This window comes from Colletes gigas, unplaced genomic scaffold (genome assembly GCF_013123115.1).
Source record: "Colletes gigas isolate AHSC1104 unplaced genomic scaffold, ASM1312311v1 Colletes_gigas_Sc00008, whole genome shotgun sequence".
In the NCBI taxonomy this organism is placed as follows: Eukaryota; Metazoa; Arthropoda; class Insecta; order Hymenoptera; family Colletidae; genus Colletes; species Colletes gigas.
Genome location: NW_025106637.1, coordinates 6,536,447 through 6,561,762, shown reverse-complemented (window position 1 = coordinate 6,561,762; position 25,316 = coordinate 6,536,447). Strand labels below are relative to the sequence as shown.

Below are 25,316 nucleotides of genomic sequence, written 5' to 3'. Positions count from 1 at the left end.
TTTCTTTTCCTTAACGTTTTCTATATTTCGATTAAAAGTTGTTTCCACTAAAGCGTTTTCGTAACAGAGTCGCACGGAGACAATAGAAAGCTCGAATTTCGTTTCACGTAGACACGGAAATATGTGGCGTTTCGTCTTGTTTAATTTTTAACCATCTCGAGATAACAGGAGAAACTGATACGAGTTCAACAACAGGTTCTTTTCCTTTATTTTTAATAGAAGCTTTCTCTCTTCCCCGCAAGAGTCGCGCGTATAACCTTTAAAAAATTATTTACATCGTTCCCTAATTTCTCTAACTTTCCTTTCTTTTATGGCAAGTACGGAATGTTCGTTTGCTGCGAACTTCCCTGATCCAACTAGGAGAAGAAGAAAGAAACAGAAGACACGTAATATCGCAGTTTTACAGATGACTTTGCATCATCGTTCGGAACAAATTCTTGATCTCGACGGAAACGCATCGAGGATCAATAACGATTTACATAAAATATATACTTTCGAACGAGCTGCGGCGAGTATCTTCTCGATCGATTCCATCGTATGTTCAGATCCTTCTCCATACAACGGGTCGAATATTTCGCAATCGTTTAAATATAGCTCGCACGGAAACCAAATGTCCACCACAATATGTACATCGATAAAAATGATACGATATTGGACGCGTTAAAGTCCGTATTCAACGACAGGAACGCGCTATTAGCTCGAGAACGAGCGACCGCTATTAACACTAGATTTACGGGCATTGATCGCACGTATATTCATTGATACCTTTCATGTCGACGTTTACCCTACAATACGATTTTTCTTTTAATTGGAATATGTATTCATGCCAGTGCATCGATCAAATTCAACAAATATAATATAATATTTACGCGTTCTGCAATTTTAAATATGGAATCAGACTTCCGTAAATCTAGTGTTAACGACAAGAGTCTTGGAATCGCAGCTCGTGAACGTAGTTATAAAAATATCTTGAAACAGAGACGAAAAGGAAGTGGAGTTAGAAAATTAATAAAGTAAATGAAACTCAACAACCGGCGATTGCTAACCCTTAAACTACCATTCCTAGTACATATTGATCTTTCAAAGTTATCATTACCCTAACGACGATCGTTCGAACCACCTTCTTCTCGTTCTTTTTCGGACGACCGCGAATCGACGAAGGCGTTGCTATCTTATCGTCGTTCCTCTTATCGTTAAATGTAACAACAACGGCGAGGAACACGACGAAATATTATACCTTTGCTCACCGAAACAGATCGAGAGCACGACGAAGAATCCCCGCGCACAATGGCTCGTGCGTGTATCGTTTCGGGGCGATAATGGTATCCACGCTTCGGGGAATAATAAATATATAATCCGAAAAGGACGTTTCGCGAGAAACGCTGGATAAGATAATACGCGACACATGCACGGATCGTGGTGCGTCCCCGCTTTATTACGGTGATTCTTTCGTCGGCTCGCGATTCTATTTTTGGATTTTCTATCACCAGGGGAATTTCGCAAACTGCTTTTGTCTTTTCTCTTTGTGCGAGTCCACGAGAGCGAAAGTACAGCCGACGTCGTGTATTAGTATCTCATAGGCTGCCAGACACCAGTGGTCTCGTCTCGACGATAGTAATGAGGTCTGTTATCTCGGAAGACGGTGACGGCCGGAAATTGATTGTCCTGTATGTACTTCAGCGTCGCCCGGATCTGAAACAATGAATTCGAATACATGTAACGGATTGATTGATCAAAAAGCAGACAACTGTTTGTAAATTGCAATTTTAATGGTGGGATCAGTGATGGACAATCCGTGGGTATCTTGGACATGCGCACTAGAATTTTCTTTTTGCGCATGCGTTACCTTTCTGCCATCGATGTATCTTTAGCACAAAAAGAGATGCATGTTGAGAATTCCCATGTTTTGTACAAAATTGAACTTTCTACTTCAAATGCTCGCCAATCACACAAAAATTCACTTATCGACGACCCCCTATGTATTTCTCTAGCTATACTCGTGTAGATTAAGAGGAAATTTTTTGTTTTTCTCTCTTTCCCTGTAACTTCCTTAAATTTTGTTCCTTACTGGGATCCAACGGTACCCTACATTTTAGTGAGGTGTATACGGGCGTGATCATGCGCTCCAGTGCGCATGTCCAAGATTCCCACGATTGTCCATCACTGGGTTAGGTTGTGGGATCTGTATCTAGAATAAACACGATTCAAATGTTGGAAATTTCGACACTTCCCCCATGAACAAAGGGCACGACGAGAGGCAAGGCGTCGCGTAGGAGAACGGACCCCAGCAATGAGTGTCAAACCCCATCGTAAACCACCCCCAAAGACCCTTGAAAAGCCTTCGAAAAAGGCAGTTCTTTGAGAGCGATTCACTGTGTTGCATCGTTCGGTGCACCACGACCACGACTCATTATTATCATAGTTTTATCGTTTCTTACACAATGTTTATTAACAAAGTACCAAATTTCTTGTTTTACGGGATGCTGTGCGAGGGGAAGCGAGGAAGCGAGATAGTAGGAGGAAAGAACTTTTTTTATCTCGTTCTCCTGTTTCATCCGCAGTACCCTGGGCTGGAGCCCCATAACCTGCACTTAAAATGTTTGTTAGTATCTGTAATGTTTATGAGGATGTGTTATTGTGTTTCAAAAGTTTCAAAAACCTCGTTTACATGCAGAGAGGAAAGGAGAACGTTTCAAGGAGTGTACATATAGGGATAGATGAGAGGGCTGTCCCTCTGCTGGAGAGTGCGAGAGGTGTCGCCACTCTGTGTTTCCTAATGAACACGACCCATGTTCGAAAGCCTCAAACACTATCGTCTCGAAGAACTAGGACGATTAAAAGCTCCCGAAAAGCGTACGTTACCTGCGACACGAAATGCGGAGGCTCCACTTCCGGGGCAGTCGAGAGGTGTTGCAGGATAAATTGATCGGACTGGGCCAACCAAAGATCGACCCCTCGCAGAGGATCGTAATTGAACGGACCGATTCTGAGCAGTCCTAGGGTGCAGTCGTAAACATCCAGAACCTGTGCACGGAACGATAGAAGTTTAGCCCTGTAACGCGAGCCACGTCGCGAATAAATTTAATTATTCAAACAATTGTAAATATTCTTACATGAAAAGAATCGCGTGTACCTCTTAAAAATATAAAATAGCGCGTTACAGTATTAGAAAGGAACCAAGTAACGCTTGTTCTCTTTGCATGTGCAGAAATCTGATTTAAAGGAGTGGAATCCACCCTTATTATTCAAACAATTTTAAATATTCTTACATGAAAAGAATTGCGTGTACCTCTTAACCCTTTGCACTCCGAATTATATTTGAATTTTGTTACCAGCAGCTTCCAACGCTTTTAAGTGTTTTATTTAAAATTTACGTTCGCTAAAAAGTATGGCAAATTTAAACAAATAGAGGAACAAACAAATTCAATTAAATATCTGTTTTATTTACATTATTGTTGTATTTTTTAGTTTTCAGGTGTATGATATCTCTTTGGTTTGGAAAAAATGTCGAGTGGGACTCGACAAAGGAGCTCCTGAGATAAAAATTGATGTCGAGTCACACTCGACATAGGTGTGCAAAGGATTAAAAATATAAAATAGCGTGTTACAGTATTAGAAAGAAACCAAGTAACGCTTGTTCTCTTTACATGCGCAGATATCTGATTTCAAGGAGTGGAATTCACCCTCGAAGACTTAACGCGTAACAAGGATAATCAGAAGACATCCAGTTTCGATTCCGTTTGCATAATTAAAAGGAATGCACACCTGTTGGCCGCCGGTCAAGTGTCTCGCTGATCTTAGCGCCTGATCGGGACCTTTGTCGGGGAAGGTTGCCGGGAAAATTTCGCCTGTCTTCACGTTCAGGCCGATACCGTAGATCACCGGCCAATGAATGCCACCTCTCACGGTGGTGTTCAACTCGCCCACGCAACAAAGGGTCAGATCGATCTCTACCGGTTGCTTGTGAAAGGCGGCTGCGAAGGAAACAAAAAACAAATATCCGTTCTGTCGCGGTTCCTCATTTCTTGCATTGCACAGTGTTTCAAAATCACGGGTTCGACTGCGTGAAACTATAGACCAACCTGGCATATGGACTCAACGGATGGCTTCTATGCGGTCGAACAAGGGTTTTAAACACTGTGGTTGACGAATCGTATCGAGAACTTACAAAGAATATTGCAGAACAGTTCCTCGGAGTAGTTCCTCGGATCGGAATAACCACCGACTAGTTGCAGTTCCAAACGACCCTCTGGATATCCGAGGGCGAGCTCGGTTACCCTTTGAACCATCGCCGCTGCAGCCTCTTCCGTTCCAGCTCCGTCCAGGTGGGCAAATGCAGCAGCCCCGGAACCTGCGTACGCACACACAAACACCATCGCCGATGTCGTCGATGTCGAACAACAAAACAACTTAATCGTAATCGCTCATCGTGCTTTTACTGCCTCAGAATGAAACTGAACGTAAATTACTACTCAAATACGTAACTTGCGATCGTATCGAACCGTATCAAAACAGTAGACTTTGAATAGCTTGTATCAATGGACAACGTAAATATCAATGAGCTTTAGAATGAGACTGTTATCGTATCCTTGACATTTCATACTTTTGTCACGCGTGTTTAATAAAATATCCTGTGTATCGTCGGAAGCTACGCGTGGAAAATATTATATGTATTTCTAATGTAAATGGATCGATGATTGCGTGTACGAGAAACCAAAAGTGAATCGACGTTTAAAAACCGAAGCGAAAACGCCATCGCGAGTCCTTATTCTACTGGAATGCTCACCGGAATGCTTCACGACGATGATTATGCAGGTCGTCATGTCGTCCGAGCCGATAATGCTCACGTTTTCTGAAAAATAGAAGAACGGAAAATCGATACAAGATTTCTAAACGAGACAAATTCAAATCCCCGACACAGGGCCATTTTTAATACTTCTACACTCAGAATTCTGCCATTAAAAAAGCTGGTAATTCCGTTTAAAAAGAAGAGGTTGTCCTTCGGTATCTCCTTTACCCATTCACCTAGAAAAAAATCTATTAACATCGGAATATCTCCTTGAAGCCCGAGCGAGATTTGTTGAAAGTTAGTTAGGAAGCTTATTTTAAAACAAATATATGAATAATGCATGTCGTAACTGATTATTTATCGCCTACGATTCCAACGATTAACTATTTTTTTTATTTTTTATTTTTTACAGATAGAGTTTTTTATCTAAAGTTCTTGTGTGCTCTCATTGTACATATAAATATAGTCGAAGGCAGCACTTGAATATACATTGCTTAAGGCATATTTCTGTTTCCTGGTTCGATTATCTCGCATTAGTTTACAAATAAAAATAAGATAAAAAGTTAGTCGACCTCGAGCGAGTAGTTGACTAACGTCTAATTATTTGAAAAATATCTTTAACAGTAAAACGACGGAGACTCGTTCGAGACATTGATTAAATAACACGATTCGACAACGCCCGAGTTACAAGTAAATTTTTAAGCAGATGTAGAAGTAGACCAATTGTAAAATATTAGAATCGTTTGATTACAGTTTTAAAATAAAAAAAAATATGACGTAAACGTATAATTCCAGTTGTACATTTTCCTCGCCCCACCGAGCGACGGTGCAAGACGTTGCATTTCGATTCCCAGAACTAGCTGGAAATCGGTTAGCAACATATTGCGTCAATGTCGATATATACATAAGTAGATGTTAATGCCGTTCGATATTTCTTGCAGTAATGGACGAAGATGTAAGAACGCGTTGCGTCAACGCCGCGCTTGTTCGGACGTACACATACACGCGCTCTTTCCCCCTTTTTATCGTGCAACGACGTTTCTGTTACGTGTATATATACAATATATATTTGTTAGTGAAAAATAAACGCACGGAAGACGTAGGTACGTGCGTGAACTTACTGTCGTGAGGCAAGGTGGCGGCCATTTCTCGTTGCTGGACGTAAAGAAGACCCATCGGTCCGACCAATTTCGCCGGCATCGAGTGAAGTTGCGCCGCGGTCTCACGATAGATCGGATGAGCCGCGTACAAGGATCTGCTGTCCGTCGGGATGTCCTCCTGCAGGACCCCGTTCACCACCAGCACCATCCTGCGTCACCCGGGAACAAACAAACAAAAACGTCTCGATTCGTTGCGCTGATTCGAAATTCACGCGATACATTCGATTCGTCCCGTCCGCAATAATAAGACGTTCGTATCGTGGATGGTGGAAAGTAATGATGCGATAAGCCGATTAAAGCCTTCGCGGAGCCGCGATAAAAGCACGATATTACGCCAGCACGGCGTGTAACGGGCCACGATACTTTGCTAGATTCGCGAAACGCAAAAATATGGAACGCCCAGACCTTCCTCCGATCGTCAACGATCGTCGTATGGCGAACGCTGGAGGAAGATCCGAGCAAACGAGGCGGAAATATTTAAATCGGGGGTCCGACTAAACGTTTTCGACAAAGGATTTCAACGGGTTTAATGAGATATCTGTATGTGGTTGTTGAAAAGCTTGAAATCTAGATGTGTATTTGATTTCACATAGTGGCTGTTTATTCGGCCCCATTCTTCTCGTAACTGATTTAAGAGGAGGATTTTCCCATTGAACTCACTCTAGGAGGAATCGAGAGAAGCATTGATTAAACTCTGTCCAAGTATGAGAGCGTTTGAAGATCCAGGATGGAGAAAGTAGAGGCTTCGAGATTTTGAAATGATCGAAGGCCCCGCGCGATTTTGCGATCGAATATTCGAATCGCCGTTAATCTGGACGCACGATCTATGAGGCGTTATGACAAAGCCGGTTACAGGATCGAGAGATCGAAGATCAGCGACAGGCATTGTTGGCACTCGGACTCGGCCGGTCGCGTTGCGTTAATCGCGTTAACAATAAAACCTCGGGACAACCGTGCCAGTCGGTCGGACGGGCAGCTAGCCTCTACTCCGACTTACCCCAAAGGTTAAGGTCATTTGCCTCGAACGACGTTCCGCGTTTAACCTTTCGTTTGTTTAACGAGATTACCCCGACAAATCGAGAAAAGAAACTGGATCGGAACCCACCGATCGCGTCCCGAAACAATTTCACTCCGTCGTCGTCTTCATCTTTCCCCGACGAGTGAACTTTCTTTCTAAACTGTTGAAATAATTAATTCCGTTTCGTTTCTCTCGCGATATTAAGTTCGACTCTGTAGTAAAACCGTATCGTGTAAAAAAAAAAGAGAAACGAAGGGGGAACGGAGAAAAAGACGAAAGATCGATTATGGTTTATCGTGCTCCCGTTTATTTTTCTTTTATCCTCGCGCGTAGATAAAACAAAATCGTTCGAGCTTGCGCGAAACCAATTACTCGTGGTAACGGACTCGTGGCTTTCGAAGATATCGGCGCGCGCCAGGTTTCCGCGAAGATTCCGTCCACTGTTCCCGCGACGTGGCTGGTCGCGGGATTTAAAATAGATCTTTCGACTCGTAACCAGACGCGTCTGCGTTCCGCGGACGAGAAAACGCGAGATATACATATGTTCAATTTGTTTCACGAGGCTCGGTACTTGGAACGAGATTACCCTGCGTTTCGAGGCTGTAGAACTTGTAAAAGTGGAATGGCGTCGCGTGTAATTTCCTGTTCCGAACGTTTCCATTTGCACGGCTCACCTGGCACGACGAAAGCTGCAATCTTCTCGACGAAAAACGTAGACACTCGAATGTAAGCACGTCCAAGATGGCGCCTCGCCGGTCGTTAGTTCGTTACGCGTTTCAACACAGGCACGATTTGTTCCGACGTTCGTTAATTCGCGACAAAGGCAATCGCAAGAGCGCGATTAAAGTTTTAGAACAGCTCGATCGAGCCCAAGATCCGAATGCAAAATAAAATGCCTGGATAGATTTAAAAATAAATATGGCGGAGCACAATGCTTCTCCATCGTTTTTCATCGACGCGTGGCAAAAGTCGAAAGTTTTAAGTTCTATCCCGACTAGAATGTTATTTAAAATTCCATGTCAACGTACAGTTTTGCTCCTCGGTGTGCATATTTTTATAGGAGCTACCGAAACTAGCATGGCGGCGGCCGATTCTCGCGCGAGAGTTCGATTCGTTCATAGTTCGCGGCTCGTCGAAAAGTTCCCGAAAGCTCGGTGCCAGTTAACTTTTTCCGAGAACCACGAGCACGATCGGCGACGTAACGATCCGTTGCACAATGTATAACACCGGCTCGTTAACGCGCGAGCCCGGACGTAGTCAAAGAAATCGAGAAATCGCGATCCGATCGAGGACGTCGAAGCGAAGAAACGTCGCTTGATCCGTCATCGGCCGCGGCTACGACTAAAGCATTCACAACGGCGTTTCATTCAAACGTTACCGTGGTTGCCCGACTCATTAACAAATCGCGCTAATTATGGCTTCTGTTATCGGTCAAAATGCCGATTGGTCGATCGACGCGATCCACGCTCCGGCAGTGGGATGGGTTAAAATCCAACCGGGACCAATCGAAGCGGGTGGTACCGATCAGATATCGAGCCACCGCCGCCGTCACCACCACCACCGACGCCGCCACCACCACCACGAACGAGAAAATAACATGTTTGCTTCGCTTCGAACGTTCTCTCGACGGGGGCTTTGAAATCGAAATCTCCCCTGCGGTATATAATTCCTCCTTTTTGCTCGGACCGCCGCTGTTTCGATCGTTTACCGAACCATTCGGTGCCCAATACACTGTATATTATTCTTTTATAATCGTGGCTCTCCGATCGATTACTTATACCGTAATAGGACGACAAGTTTGAACGCCGATCGAGTCGCTGGTACCGATACACGGCCAAGCAACATCGATCCCTTACGAAAATCTTCTATCCAGTACGAAACATTCTACGTACTTTATCTAACTGCTCCATGTGAAAGATAATGTATAGTTTCCTGTGAAAACTAATGAAAATTTTCGGTAACCTCGGAAAATTATTGAGTAGGAAAATTGCTGCGAAACGACCTCGATACACGCCGTTTAAAAAGATTCAATTTTACTCTCGATGCGCCGCCGGTTAAATCTAGAAATAATTGGAACGTAACTGTGTAATTAATCGACGATTGAAGCAACTACGGCAACAGAAAATTTATATCGAACGATGCGACCATGATAATTATTCGAAGAGACTTTACTACAAATCCTAATAAGTATACCGACTCTAAATTACTCTGATCAAATTACTCGAGATACTAATTACAATTCCGCGCTAATTCCACTACGTGCCCGTAGAATCGTAAGAACTGTCTTTTTTAATTTAATTCCTCGACAGATTCGCTATCCACACGATCGAGACGCAACAAAAAACTTTCTACCGTCGTAATTGCTCTAATAGCTAATTAACTGGCTGTCTACGTTCCAATTATTTATACACGGTGCGTAATGTAAATTGATCTCGTCGAACGACTTCGAAACTGTTGATTATATAAAAAAACAGCGCTCTAAATACGGTCGATCGTGTGTTTTAAACGCGAAAATTGAAACATTCACCACGGTACCGATGAAAAGGGACGTTTCCGTCCCGCGTTTAGGTATCGTCGAGCACGGCGCCGTCACTATATTCCCACGAACGCTACGATCGCGTCGAGTTATCGCGAGTCAAAAATCTTGCATAGGATTAAACGGAAAAAGAAAGGAGAATGAGCATGAGCCAGCGATAACATCGGAATAGAGAAACGTTCAGGCTACGCGCGATTACGTAAACCATATTTTAACGACCTTTATCTTGATCGGTGCGTGCATACGCTTCGATACGCGTAGAAGACGACCGGGAGATCCTTTCTATCGAGAGGGAAAATCTGTTTCGTTTCTAACCACGTTCAAACGAATCGTGCTGCAACCTATCGCTTTTTTTTATTATGTATTTCATATCGGAACATCGATTTATAATCACGACTCGGTGATTTCGAGAGACCACCAACAATCTTTCGGGAGTATATTTGAGACTAAGATATAAATACATTACTGTTCTAAGGTTTGGAAGCAGTTGAGTATAATAAAATCACGTTCCAGATATTTTAGTACGATTAAAGCCTTATCATAACAGGTTTATAGTGTATACAGGGTGTTTGGTCACCCCTGGGAAAAATTTTAATGGGAGATTCTAGGGGCCAAAATAAATCGAAAATCAAGAATATCAATTTCTTGACCGAGGCTTCGTTAAAAAGTTATTAAGAAATTAAATTAAAAAAATTTCAAATTTTCAAATCATTCACGGAAAAATTATTTTCAGTTGTGGGCGTCAATTACAATCATTTTTGGTGAATAGACATACCCCCGAAATTCTACGCACTTTCAAGAAAAAAATTCGAGTAGGTGCTGAAATTTTTAGACGAAATTAAAAAATTTCAAATCATACTAAAAAAATTATTTTTGATTGCGGGGGTCAATTACAATCATATTTGGTCAACAAACATACCCCCGAAAGCCTGAGCATTTTCGAGAAAAAAATTCAGTACGGGCGAAACTTTAAACGTTAATAATTTTTTAACGAAGCCTCCATCATCGAATTGGTATTCTTGATTTTCGTCCTATTTTCTAGAATCTCCCATTATAATTTTTCCCTGCGGTGGCCAAACACCCTGTATATGAAAAGACTAGCTCAAATGTTACAGATTGCACAAGTAAAGGAATCCTGGGAGGAAAGTGTCGCGATACTACCGAAGCTCGGTCGATCCTTGGCTGGAAAGGACTCGCTCGCGAGGACTTCGCCAGGAATTCCCATGACGCGCGGAAAATTAGAACCACGCCGACGGTAAGATTATACGGCACGGTCCGTATAGCCATTGTTACCAACGAAAATTACACTCTTCAAAATCCATTGTGCCAGATTGGCGGTCGCGGCACATTTTCTTCGTCGTCCTCCTACACCCTTTCATCCTCCTCTTCCTATTCCCTTGTTCGTTTCCTTCGCAGTTTAAAGGCCAACCCAAAGACGTCATACGCGAAGACCAATGCGATCGAATTACAGCGACGTTAATAATTGACCAATTTCCACAGAAACATGCTCTGAGGAATTAAAGCAGATATATTCGTCTGACTTGTTTGATATTAATTGAATTATAGTATTGCTTCGATATAGGCAACTTCCCATTGAAAGAAGAAGATCGTTTGACGAATGACGTTCGAACTACGGACTGGTAAGTTTAACGAATGATGTCAAATCGTGAAGCAGATTTGCGTAGGAAGAAGTGCTTGGGAGATCGTTAATGAAACCGAGAAGAATATTATCGCGAGGAAACTTCTTGACGTTTCCATCCGACTTACGTTCGCGTTTCACTTCGCGCCGGCGAAGATAATGCTCGTGGATCGACGCTACGAGGATAGAGAATTGAAAAAGGCAAGCGTCGAGATAGCTTCGTACATAAATATCATCGTACGAGTATCTGGAGCAACGATAACGACGATTCACGGGTGCTGAAATCGAGAGATACCGTTCGGTCAAGACGATTCCGGCACACGACTTCGGAAATCACGCCGAGCGCCATATTTTCTCCGATAACGGACGCGATCCCGACGCGGAATTTTGATTCGAACAATTCGATTCGACGGTTGGAAGCTCGGAGCCGTCTCGATCGGTCGTCGTGGACGAGGGATCCATATCGAGAAAGAAAGGACGCGTGCTCGCGACTCTTCTGCCGTCGGAATTATCGTGATAGCGATCGAGAATCGAGTTGAGCTATATACAATTATCGTTTGGAGGACAAGGGGAGATGCGGAGGCTGAATCGAAACAGAAGGAGAGGACGAGACGATGCGAGGGAAGGGCCAGACCAGAAACGAGCAAAACGTCGAGGCCCTTCGTGACCATAATCGGCAGAGAGGCTGGCTCTCGGCTGGCTACGGGGATCGAGCCACACGGAAATCCACTTGAAAAGTAGCCATTACCTTAATTATCGGCCTTTCTAAGAGGCTATGTGCACGCTGCCCGGGACTCGGAACTCCGTGTCCGTCAGTTCGCCTGCCCGTTACGATCCTGCCCGGGGAATTCCTTCCCCGTGACATTTTTTCTAACGTTCGATGGACACCGGAATCGCCTAAACGCGAATTTAGACTTTGCATTCATACCTAGAGAAGGTACGACGAGAACCGTGGAGGTGCTTCCAAACGACAAGCGAAGATCATTGAATCGTATTCAGAGTTCTGTTCAGGAGGGATCACTCCCTTCGACCGTACTTTATAACTACCGGAAAAGTAAAAAAGAGGCGGAGATCTGACCGAGAGACGCGAGATCGAGCACGACTGACAGGCTCTCTCGATCGAAGCCTTTCTTATCCGCGATCCTTGGTCTTTTTGAGGCTATAATTTAGAAACGGCATACCGTAGGCCTCTTATCCACTCCTCCGCCCTTTTCCTTTCTTTCTGTACCGATTACTCGCAGAATGCACGCAAACCACGCCGCGTTACTCGTACACGTACGTAACACGTATGCGTATATATGGCCGCGTAATTACACAGCCGAGATGCGGCGGCGCAGTTATTTATTTAAGCGTGCAAAAGGGCCGTAGCCATTAACGGGTGCCTTTCCTCGAATCACCCTCTTCTTCGCGGCCCCCACGGTATTCTAATGGCGGTGATTCTACCGAGAATCTCGATGGCCGGCCAACCTTTACCGCACCGACGCCAACGGAACGAAATTTTCTTTCTAATATTTTCCTTTGCGTTCATTTTGCCGCCTGTGCAGCTCCAGCACGACTCAACCTCGACAATGTTCATCCACACCGTAAAGAACAGCTACAAAACGATGTGGATACTTATTTTATTGTCGTAAATAAATATTTTCCATCAAACAAGAAAGCAAACGTAGATTCAAACACTCGTTAAAGCTGTATAAAAATGCCGTCTCTACTGTTTTAGATTCCTTTTCCAAACACCTTGCAACTCTTCTATTTGCAAGTGTTCGAAGTGTAACCATAATACGATTACGCTACGCTCGACGCGTCGAGATTTGTACGCGCGTTTAATGATTAATTAACCGACTTAATTAAACGCCTAATCACCGTTATCTCCGCAGTCGTTGGATACGGATCTCCGTTGGCTAATCGGTCCTCGAAGACCGAGATAACGATCTGTACATCGCTCTTGATTGCCGCACGCGTAAACTCTGGCTTCCAACGGCATTTAACGCTGAACACCGCTTGATTTATGCTTGAAATCTACCTCCATTGACGCTAGGCTTTTTACACCTTCCACCAGTTTCGTCCAACTAATTTTTAACGCACTGTAATAGTGGTTTTTCTATTGAAATAATTTATAAAGTTTAATTTGTAAGAAAAATTAAAATGGAGGCTAAATACCTAATGTCTAATACTGCTTATATTTTAATTTACAACGAGGAGAACCTTCTCGATCGGTAGTGGAGTGCGTTAAGATTCGTGCGTTATTACGGAGGGAAAAAATCACGCGAAACGTTGACTCGAGAGAGTCTGCAACAAAAGTCACGTGAACGATAAGAAAGAATAGTCGGTGTGGTAATTACCTATCTGCGGGAGCGTGTATTTAAGTCCAGCGAACGCGAACACGAACACGAACACGAATACGAATACGAATGCGAAGGCGCGAGACGCGAGTGGAAAATTTCACGCCGTCGGTTTGATCGCGCTTGTCACGAGGAAAATGATAAATTATTATTACCAGCGGAGGATTGTTTACGCGGAATAAGGAGGAAGCAAAAGGAGAAATCGAGGAATCGAATCGTTTCGATAACGATGCGTCGAGAAAGAGGTCGACGTCACTCGCCTAGACGCTTTATCGTTGACTGAATTGAATCGACGTTGAATCGTTGCTTTTTAGAAAAGCTTGCCCTTTATTTCTATCGTTTCTGCTTGGGTTAATCTCCGATTAGGGCGCTGCTTTTTCGAGTCGAGAGTGGAGGGGGATCGACAAGGATCCGCGAATAACGGAAGCACAGTGCTCGCGGCACCAGATTACCGGAAACGCCGAATAACACTGTCCGAGCGTCATAATATGAAAGAACAATCGACAATAATGCCTTTATTCGTTCGACCAGGTTCTTTTTCCCCGTCAGCACGCGTGTTCGGGAATCTTCAATAGGCCCCTGTCTCTTTTGGTTCATTCATCGACCTTCTGCCATAACCGTGGTGCAGAAACCGCGACGGAGAAGAGGATTAGGTGTCCTATAGAAAAATATGAACGCTAAAGCTACAGTCCTTCGATGTAAACTGTCCATCGAAAGGGATGAAATGCAATTGCAATAAATAAGCATAACCGAGGGCCAGAATATCTAGTTCCATTATCGATGATAGTACAAATTATTTTAAGAATTTGATAATCACAGATTTTGGATCTGAGGATTCTTTCGACACCGAGCATACACGAGTTTGTTGTTCCGACGACGCATCCCCGACGGGTTTAAATTCTCGTTAAACGTATGTAATCCGAGATAGCGAGAATTTATCGAAAAGGTTATCGGTGGAAAGCGAGCAAAGGACGTTCCGTCTGTTTTTTCCAACCAACGAAAACGTGACGCGCGCCGAGAAACTCCACGCTCGGCTTTTTCCCTTGTAACGGCAAGGATCTTCGATAGATAAGCGGTCGAATCGTACTATTAGATAAGATTAGTCCGAAGAAACGAACACTGGGAGGAATTACGTATGCGTGCATCGTCGATCATCGAATCTTAACGCATCACCGACCGGATCGGAAAATTCTTCTATCGTGTCTTCTCTCTTTTTAACCACCGTCTGTATAGAATCACGTGCAGGTCGTTAAGTGCCTCTTCAACCTACAGAAAATGATAAGTAAACATTAAGTAATCTAAATAATATTAAGAATTTTAGTAAACATGAGAAGAAATGACGCTGTTCCAAAGTACCTGCGGAGTAACGAAATCATTGTCACTGCGCCATATTTCAATTCAGACCGGATTTTGGTGATCTATGGGTGTCAGAATAGGTAAGGAGTAACGACAAGAAGCCAACGGAGAAGTGCCAGCGAGTGAAAGAGGGGGATGGAAATCGTTTAAGAAGCGACGAACCGAATCTCTCTGGAAGATCGATTTGGGTTTTCATGCTCAAAGAGAACAGCCTCCTTCGCAGGGCCGAGGTTGGGACCGGTGCCCGGGCTATTAAATTTATGGCTTTTCCCTCGTCGAAGCGGGAGGGAGACGATAACGCGCATAATAAGCGCGGTCAGATAACGGGTGACGCATAAGTTACTGCAGTCTGATAAACGGTGCCCGTCCATATCGCGAAGGGCTTACCGATGCTAGCCGTTCGAAACTTACGAGCCACGAAATCCTTCGGACAACCGAGACTCCGAGTATGCAAGCTCGGACGCACCGATACGATGTCTCTATTTTACGAGTGTGCGTCGCGTGTGTTCCGAGAAAGACGAGTTTATGCGTTTGTCTCCAAATCGGTGAACAGGATCCATATCAAAGTAATTTTATCAGACTTTATGTACAAAATAATTATAATTCTCGATGCTTTACGAGCACGATCGACTCTTCGATCCAGAGATCTCGTAGTCGCGAAGGATGAGCAAAGTTCGTAGATACGTGCCAAGTCGGAATTCGCGGTTACGCGTCTTAATCACGGCGCATGCGCCCGCGCGACGGAAAAAGTTTCCCGCGTAAAACTCTTCTGTACGTATTAATCGACGACGGTGCGACTCACCTTGCGTCTCTGAATTTCTCTTTAGGCCAATTGACACGTTCCCGCCGCCATTTTCGATGAATTCCTCCTCTCGAGTCTGGCTTTGCCTTCTGTCGTGAACCTTCTGCAACGATAAAATGCACGGATCGTTAGAACGAACGACAGAATCGATCCGCGGAAGATCTTTATCGCGTAACGTTCAAATGCACTCGGTCAGCTGTTTCTTTTCGTCGAAATCTGGCTATCTCGAGCGTTCGTTAAAATGCTCTAAGCCGAAATTTGGCTGTTTGTGTGGTAATATTCGCGAAATATGCGCAGCTGCCGCACACACCTGCAGAAGAACGATTTCCAAACGGATACGATAAACTACCAATCGCGTTAAACGTCTCTGAAGTTCCAGCTTGTTTCTGTATCGTTTCATCTGCCACTTTCATAGAAAAATTCTCTCGCCTTGAACGTGCGGGATAGCTAACGGTAAATTGCAAGCTTGTCCGCGTCGGGGGAGTTCGAAGACGAGCGAAGCAACAGATAGATGCATCGAAACAGATCGCCATATTTGTTTCGTGCATACAGTGGATATACAAAAAATTCATATAGCGATCAATTTCGCCAGAAACATTATAGAACGTTCGTTTAAAGTTTGATGATATCGAAAGGCGTCGAGGAAGGAAGCTTGAAAATTCAACGAGCTTCGATTCCGCGACCGGATATCCCGTAGACGTTAAATTCGTCGCTTTATACCCTGTCCACGCCGTAGAAACCGCACCTGGCTATATCCCCGGTTCCTTCTGAATTCTTCCTTCCACCTTCCGCGCGACGACTTCGAAAAAAACAAATATACCGTGTGCTCTCATGTAAAGTAACTACACAACCGGTAAACTGGATTTGCATACAGTGGCCCTGCAAAGCCTGCAACCGTCCGGACTCTCTACATATTTATGCGCTACGACTTCCTTCGATTGTTTATAAACGTACTCGCGCGTTCGTCCGTCGACGCGACGATCATGCATTTTTTCCTACCCCTTCGCCCATATTCGACGCGATCGGAGTTGTTTCATTATCGCCATTCGTTCCATCGCGAACTTCGGTCGCTTCAAAACGCTGTTCTTGCACGCTAGAAACGGTCAAATATTAACCCCACACGTTTTCATCCACGGAAAAATGGGTTACAGTTGATTGTTCTTGTTTAGTAGCTTGAAACTAGAGCGTCCACCATTCGTAAACAATGCAAGATCTCGTACAATCCAATACAATTCTCAAGTTTGAGGATCTAAGCTATAAAATACTGCATCATTCCACCAGGGTTTGTCTCTTACAGATATCTTCGAACATCTAGACGCCTTCTTGAAGAGGGAAAAGAGGCCATCCAGGCTTTCATAGAGTCTGAAAACAGTATTTTAATGAATCCAATGAATTGCAGGATAGAGAGACTGTCTAAAAACGCAGGGCCCAATACGAGCGACAATAGCAATAATCGCGAATTCGCGTAGCCTGCCGGAGGTATCAACAGTTCGCATACGTGTGCAATAAGCAGGATGGCGCGTGTATAGGTAAGAAGGAATACGAATAGGATGGCGACGCGGACGCGGGACACACACACAGGCGCACGTACGTACACGAACGTACACGTACACGACGAGCTAGTCCGCATTCCACGAGTGGAACAACCGGTACACGGTCCAGTGGCTCTCAAGTCGCGACTCTCGGGGATGCATTCGAACGAGATGGAATCGTTATGCAACAGGAGACGAGTCAGTGGCCCGGTCGATTCGCGGAAGATGAGCTGCCCTTCCGGGTCTCCTTTCTTCCTCTCTCATTCTTTTACTTTACTTTTTCTCTCGCTCGCCCCACCTCCCCACTTTTCTCTTTTCTTTCGCTCCGCCACTTTCGCGAGCGCGTGTGCAACTTCGCTGCCTTCGAAATCGAAAGTCCGTGGCGAAGAGCGGTAGGGGAGCAAAAAAAAGAAAGAAAAACGAGCGTAACGCGTCCACGCGAGTCGTCCGCGCGTAAAACGTTCCTTCACCCCCCCCCTCCCGCCGTCGAATCGGGCAAGTAGAGCGTGCTCGATTCGAATTTGGATTCGAATCAGCGCGTCTCGACGATCGAGATTTTTACAATCGTTATCGCGTCGCGAGTATCGCTGTTTACGAAATATATCGCGACCGGTCGAACTGGATACGCCACGGTCTTTCGATCTTGCGCGATATCCAGCTAGTTTTTGCATCCATTTGCACAGATCGTTGCGCAGACTAGAGCGAATCGCTGAACGCCCCATAGAGCGCTCGTCTTCCGATACGCTCGAGCGGCCATCTTTTATTTTATTGGATCGTAAATTAAATTTCAGCGTTACAACGCGTACAGTTATAGGCAAAAACGTGTTGCGTATGTTATTCCACTGCAGTACCGCTTTACAAGACGTGTAATAGTTTTTTTTGCTTGCTGCATTAATTAATTTGATTTTATACGCGATTTAATTTTACATGGTTGTTAGTAACGATTTGAAATTAATAACAGTGGTAAGTTTGTTTGGTATACTTTGAATTACACTTTTATAGGGTTTAAATTTGAACCAGAATGAGATGACCGATCCAAATGATTTCCAATCGATTTGAAATTAATTTCCTAATCAGAGTAACGGGACCAGATACTCGTAGAACTGAAAATCATGTCCGAAGATCGAAAAAGGGATAACGTTCCGGCAACTTCGTCCGAAATCTCGACTCCATAAACCACATCGAGAGGAAACTATTTCGGGAACACCGAGTGCATCTAAATTTCTGGCATCGCGCTTCGGGCTACGCTTGAACCTGAGTTTCTGATTTATGTGGGCCCCAAGGGGAGTCCAGTTGCCAGGCCTCCACACACCTCGCCACCATCACCCAACACGCCGCACACACGCCTGTGGCTATACAGAGTGGCCCAATAACACCGAACACCTTCGATGTCTCCGTTATTTTTAGGCACCGGGATATAATTACAGTACCGGATTCCAAATCGTGCCCAAATATGTAAAAAACATGCAAATAATATGTTAACCTCATGCGGGATGTATATTATATGTATATCGAGTTTTAATGATTTTATCGTCGATTTGTTTATCATGAATTGCGTTAGAAAGTGTAGCAATTGTTTTTCCGCGAGTTTTTATCCAAGTTTGTTGAGTCATGCTATATGGAGGCCTCTAGAAACGGGGAAGGGATGCTGCATCGATACGTGTACGCGAAAGATGCATTATCCGATTAGGTGTGCGTGTATAACGCATCGCAGTACGTATATAAACAGAGAGATCCGTAAAACGGTCGAGTGCATTTACCTACGTGGACGTTAATGCGTTAACGGAATGCACGCGAATCTTACGGAAACAAGATCGTGCTATTTCCTTGATACAAGCGATCAAAATGCTTTTTAAATCAACGTCTCGATCCCAGAGTGGGAGGGAATCTATAGAAACATACGCAGCACGTTATTAAGTGGAATATAATTTCTAGCGACAGCTGAAAGAAAAGTCTGTAAATTGAAAATAGAAATACCTCAACGTTCGTATGAACCATTAAATGTCACGCCGTTGCGGCGATATTTTCCGCAATAACCGTACGTTCGAGCGTACGCCTAGCATGCTTAAACATTGCAATTCAGGCTTCCAATGACCTCCGGCGTGGTTAATAAATAATAGTTATCCCGACGTTTAATGGACCGTTAAAGCATCACCGCCAGCGTATCGGTAGAAAATAAAATTTTCACCGACTGCGTACAAAAGTCGGAGAAATTCATAGCTGATTTTCTAAATTGACGATCGTTCGTGCTTAAAAATTCTCAGACTTTCCACTATCGAGAGTTTCTACCAGAAAATTATTACTCTCAGCGGGACAATGGCTCGAAACGTTCGGTAAAAATTGTCAAAGAATGAACACTATATAACGTCCCACACACGTTGCCACGAAGGCCTGACCTAAATGCCATCGAACATTTAAGGGATGAAGTGGGAAGGAAATTATGAAACGAGAAAGGTGGGTCAACTTCGTACGGAACCTTCGAATAATACAATTGATATTAAATACATTTAATACGAGGGCTGGACGAGAGAAAAGCAACAGATCGATCCAGGAACCGAATTCCAGTGGTGCAAAGAGGAAGCTTGCTCGTGTATAAAATTGAAACGTTACGGAAAATGATGGCGTATCGTTGGCTGGCAAGTAGCTATCGCAGGTGAGCTAGCGGGAGAGCAAAAGGTTAACACCCTCTACTAGCCTTAAGAGCGTCTTAACTCAGTTAAATCCGTGACTTAAGAGAGTTCGAAGCGCCGAGAGAAGCATATACATACACATCCTCGTCCTGCTCCTCCTCCTACTCCTCCTTCGTTTTGCCTCGCTCCATTCGTTAAGGAACCCTTCGGAACGATTCGAGATCCCGCGATCGGATCCAGATTTTTTATCTCGTTTTTTCATCGCGCCCGTCTCCGATCTACGAATCGGGGCCAGCGACAAAGCAAAATCGGAGCGAGGCAAAATCATCTCCGTTGCGGAAATCGATCGTTGTTCAACGCCAGATTTACGACTTCGAGCTAAAATATTACGCGAAACTATTTTGGTAATTCTGCCCTAAATACCTACATCCTATACAACCCTCGAGATTTAGTTGTTTCCGTACCGGAGATGCAACTATTACTTGCGGTTCAGCAACTTCGACCGCCGATCAACTATAACGATAACACTCGCGAAACGATTTGCGATCCAACGCGAGTAGAATTTCTAACTGCATTTCTCGACAATTTCCGTGGAAACGAAGACTCTTGCGAAACTCTGCGAACCTTAATTGTAACCGTGTACCTCTCCACGATGGCTCGTAAAGCACTGCTAAGTACAAACGTCACTCCAACGCGCGAGAAACCAATATGGCGGCTCTGACGATCGAAAGTTTCAAGATCGAACCTTACGGAGTTTGAATATTAGTTAAGTTTCGTGACGAATGATCGAGTAGCGAGAAAAGAAGGCTAGTTCGGACTACGGAGAGGTTTTCTAATCGATGACTTTTGTTCGACTGGTTGCAGGAAACGTCGGAAGAAGACGGAGATCGAACGCGTGAGAAACTCGCAGTCCGTGTGGCTCGCGAGCATGGGAATTTGTACTAGCTATCGGTTATAATTCCGTAGTACGGCTTGGCTTAAGTACCTTCCGATTAAAGTCCGCGGCCACGTGAAAGTATATATGTACATAGTTACGGTTACGGTGGTATCCGTATTCGTATACGCGACGGGGCTGGCTGCGTACGCGTTGCGATTCAAATTCCACCAACCCGATATTTAATAACGTTCCTGCGGGATTAACGTTTCGATGCGAAACGAACGATCGGATGCCGCTCGTAACCGTTCGTGCTTTGGTCGCGCGCATAAAATAGTCAACGGGCTTGAAATACTGAACGGATTAAAAGTGTACGGGGATCCGAGACAAACCGTGAATGCGAGAAACTTGGCGATGCGGCGCAAGAGAGAGAGAGAAAACGATGAAAAAAGGAGAGGCGTAGGGCAAAAAAGAAAAGCCAAAGGGAAGAAGTCTGGAGAGGGGGGAGAAACGAAGAAAAATAAAACGTGCGAGCGAGTAAAGGATCCTCGCGTGCAAATACACGCGAACGACGGGGTCGGTGGTTGCGTGTAAGACGCGCGACGTACTCGTGTGAGTTGTGTGCGCGCGTGTATCTAAATGCACGTACACGTGGTACAACAAAACGCGCGATACCGTGCACACGTAGGCAAGATACAAGACGAGGCTCCAGGCGCGGTCAGATTAATGAAACTCATGCGAACAGCGACTCTCAACCGACGGACATCCCGGAAACTCCGCTCTTCGAACACCGACGATGGTTCAACGGGGGCATTCTAGCCTGAAATCAATTTTTAAAAAATTTAATTTTCTATTGAATTTATTCAATACATGTTATGTTGATTAATTAATCTATAAAAGAAAGGACGATCTAAGTCCTTGAAACACAAAGAACTGTATCGTCTAAAATTTGATTCGCGAGCAGAAGTATATTGCAAATTATCAGTATAAGGGATACAAAACACCCCCTCGTTCTTTTCTACGCGCGAGGACCACGACACCGAGCGCATCCCACTCCGAGAGAGTTTCTCGCCTAGCATGAATTCGCCCGTTAATTCCGATCATGCCGAGATTCTACGATACAAGCTTAATTAACGGAGGAGCGGCGCTAATCCTCCGACCGATGGCTATCGTTTGTTAACGCTGGCTAGAGGAAGCAACCGTTGCGTTTAACACAAAAGCCAGTAACCAATTAAAGCGATCCGATCGACGGGGAAAAAGCGAATCTCTCCTCCACGGATGCGACGAAAGCTGTGTCTGAAGAAACGCAGCCTTTTAACGCGCGCGTAAATTACGGACAACGAGGTACAAAGAAATCAAAGTCATTAATGCGATCGTGACGCAAAGATAGAGAGAGAAAAATAAGAGAGAAAAAAGAAGAGGGCGTACTCGAAGTTCAAGTCTTGAACGCACACCCGCCGGTTCAAGAGCCGCTCGCTAGCGGAATCCGCGGCTTTTATTTATACGTCAGGAAGGATAAAAATAGAAATCGACGTGGAATTAATCAACGGCATTCTTATTAGTTGCCGTACACGATGTAACCGTCGTGGTTTTATAAGTTAAGCGCAACGCACGCGTTTCGCAAGCGCGAACGAGGAAGCTCAGCGTCCCTTCAAATATTCTATTCTATTAAAAAGGCATTGGTGATGTCTTAACTAGTATAAAACATTTGTTACAAAATATGGTATCGTTTTATTTGGACAACGGTAGCTAGATCTATGATCACAGTTGTAAAGATACGTGGAATGTACACAAGGTGTACGAAACATAAGTAACGTCTTAAAAATATGCAGACGTCCTTTCACTAGTGTCATCATTTTGTCCTACATAGCGAGTCCTACGTGCGAGAAATGACAATGAAGAACCGATCGCGACCGCGGGATGATCGACAATTAGCAAAGTAAACGGACGCGCCCGGTAGGTTGTCGAGTAAAAAAAAGGGCCAATTACGGAAGTGCGTCGTCGAGCATAGAATCGATTCGATGAGCGTTAATTAACTGTCAAATTAACACGAGTTATCGCCCCTCGAGCGAGAGAGAAGGATAGCCAGGCGTACTAAAAGGAGCCAGGTCCGTTAAGTTTGCGCCGTAAGCCGTGGTACCTGACTGCGTACGTACATTCTTGCCACCGAGATTTATTGCGAACGCGTCGATGGTGCATAGTAGCATTACCGAGTCCGTCGCGGTACATACGATTTATTTAATCGTTGTTTCTTTTTTCTTCTTTTTTCTTTCTTAAATGGCAACATCGATTTCGAACAAAGGCCGAACCGAGACGAACTTTGCAGACGCGTTGCTGCACGCTCGACGAACAAATTTATTTCTGCCCTCGTATAGTGTTTCCCGTTTGTATGCAAAAACTTCTTCCCCCGCTTAATGGGAGGTGAGATACAAGCGTTTTGGCAAATTTATTTACCATTTGTCCAGTATGTCCACGTAATAAATTCGATGATATTTAACAAGAAAGGCTGCACATCTACGGGGGGAAAGATATCTCCAGTTTGTATTGGATCGGCTAAAAAGAAATCGAAGTTTTTTATAATCATTAGGTGAACCTCCATAGGAGATACAACAGTATGAAACAGCTAGAAAAATTGTCCTACCTGCCTGGAAATGCCTCAACTTAATTTAGCATGTTGTTACTAGCTCATACTCTTGACTCAAATGTGGGAGATGTTAAAGTTGCAGGACTAATAAATATAATTTGTTATCAATTTATATTGAAAAGCCACGAATAAACGGTCAATGAGAAAAAAGTAAAGCGCGGTACAGAGGAACAGAGAAAGAGCAGTCGATGAATAATTTCGTGTCGATGGAGGAACACACGTAGCATATTCAAGTAGCGTTACAGTCACGATAGTCGACGGGTGGGGACGCAACGCGACGCGACGGTACCCTTTACGTACTCCGGATTGGATCGTACGCGTCGTCGTCCGTAAATTGTGCAAGTTGTATGTACGTACAACGACGCGACTTTGCTCCTTTTCTACGCACGTGTGTGTACAGCATTTTCCTTGGCGTTAGTCGCGTGTCACCGGTTTTGCATACTTTTGTACGACCGTGGAATAAAACGCAATGAAAATCGAGAGCACGGCGGTTTCGACGCTTCCCCAAATTTCTAAACTATTCGCGTGCGAGTAACATTTCGTAATCAGTTGAATTCCCGCGGTTATACCGATACAAAGTAAGCTAGAAATTTGCGTAATCCACGTGGATCGCGCGCAAACACGGAACCGTAAACAAATTTCGTATTCGCGATCGAATCCGGCGGTTCGCGTAAGCAAAATTAGTAACGAACCACGTAACTTTACGTAATCGCGTCTAATTTAAATTCATAACCGTTTATCAGAGACACACACTCGCACGACGCTCTTCCAAAGTCCAAATCGAGCGAAAAAAAAGAAAGAAATAACGAATGCAGACATTCCGGCTCGCGAATTCCTTTTCGTCGACGTATCGAAAATATCGCGGAAACGAATCTTTGTCGAAGACCTTGAATTCGCAAGTCGTAACGAACATTGTTATGAAACTGATACCCGAGATTCGTTCAAATATTCGCGCAACGTTCGAGCGGCAAACGATCGATCGAATCCGTTCCTCGGGCGAAACGTTCGCGCCTTGCGAACAGATTTTTCGACAATCGTTCGATGTATCGAAGCGTCGCGATACGCGTGACATCGGTCGCCCGTTAGTCGCGAGAAAAGACAGAAACTCACCGGTGTTGTTCGGTCAATCGCAGATATCGACAAGTCCAATTTTGCCGGCAAAAGGATGCGGTGACGTGTGTTGAACCTGAATACGGACGAGAGGAGCTGGCTGTCGTAAAATCGTAGTTATGCAACACGCAACTGGTGGCACACACACGACGCGGTCGATCGACAACAAAACGTCAGCAGACAGCGTCGTCGGTCGACGACGTCCTCGTTTCGACGTCGTCGTCCACGTAAGAGAACACACGACTATTATCGAGCGTACGGTACGACCGGAGCAAACGAATCTGAGAGAGACAAAGAAAAACCATGGAGCAGACGGGGCGAAAGAACGGGAAGAAAAGAAAAAACGTACGAGACGGATAGAGAAGACGTGATCCTGGTAGGTGCGTCACTCACGAACCGCGAACCACGAACCACGCTTTCACAGTCGAGAGAGCGAGAGGGAGAGAGTAGGGCGCTCCGAGTGACAGCTGAGCAAAAATTCAGCAAGATCGGATACACCGCAACGGCCACGCTCCCTCGTTACACTTGCTCGCACTGTCCGTACCGTCCGCACTGCTGGCCGCGTCTGCACTCGACCTCGTCGAATCCAACTTCGGCTTCTTCCGTAACTGTTCGGCACTCGCGGTAACATGGCGCCGCGTCACGCTTCGAAATCATCGTTCATTCTTTTCTAAAAATACACTCCACGGCAAAATAATAGGACATCCATGAAATTTTCCTGTTCCTCAAACCTAATGGTATGTAAAAAAGTTGCCTATATAGGCAAACGATACTCATTGCCTCGGTCACATGCAAAGTAAGACGGCCACCGTCCACACAGTTTTTCAGAAACGTTATTTATGCAAAACGGGGATGCGACAAAATGATACGGCACCTACGAAAGAAAG

The 25,316-nt window shown here is 44.5% G+C and overlaps 1 protein-coding gene across 4 annotated transcripts; it reads right to left on the bottom strand.

Annotated features, from left to right (window-relative positions):
• Positions 1-25,316, bottom strand: LOC122396937 (protein N-terminal asparagine amidohydrolase). 4 transcript variants are annotated; one of them, XM_043395728.1, is made up of 9 exons: positions 24,779-25,316; positions 24,430-24,710; positions 15,640-15,742; positions 5,911-6,098; positions 4,787-4,852; positions 4,169-4,351; positions 3,766-3,974; positions 2,863-3,024; positions 1-1,692 (listed from the first exon to the last, which is right to left on the bottom strand). In XM_043395728.1, the coding sequence occupies exons 4-9, from the start codon at positions 6,095-6,097 to the stop codon at positions 1,567-1,569; spliced, it is 933 nt and encodes a 310-aa protein (XP_043251663.1). In that variant the 5' UTR covers position 6,098; positions 15,640-15,742; positions 24,430-24,710; positions 24,779-25,316; the 3' UTR covers positions 1-1,566. The 4 variants fall into 4 exon arrangements, with proteins under 4 accessions (XP_043251663.1, XP_043251664.1, XP_043251665.1 ...); XM_043395729.1 differs by having other exon boundaries at positions 24,430-25,316; XM_043395730.1 differs by lacking the exons at positions 15,640-15,742; positions 24,430-24,710; positions 24,779-25,316 and adding an exon at positions 7,642-8,341.

Bases quoted from the DNA above. Each gene is read 5' to 3' on its own strand.
- LOC122396937 (XM_043395729.1), bottom strand. From the start codon at position 6,097: ATGGTGCTGGTGGTGAACGGGGTCCTGCAGGAGGACATCCCGACGGAC. The intron at 4,352-4,786 runs GTGAGCATTCCA...GTGCGTACGCAG, and splicing joins CATCGTCGTGAAGCATTCCG to GTTCCGGGGCTGCTGCATTT. The intron at 3,975-4,168 runs GTAAGTTCTCGA...TTTCCTTCGCAG, and splicing joins ACTGTTCTGCAATATTCTTT to CCGCCTTTCACAAGCAACCG.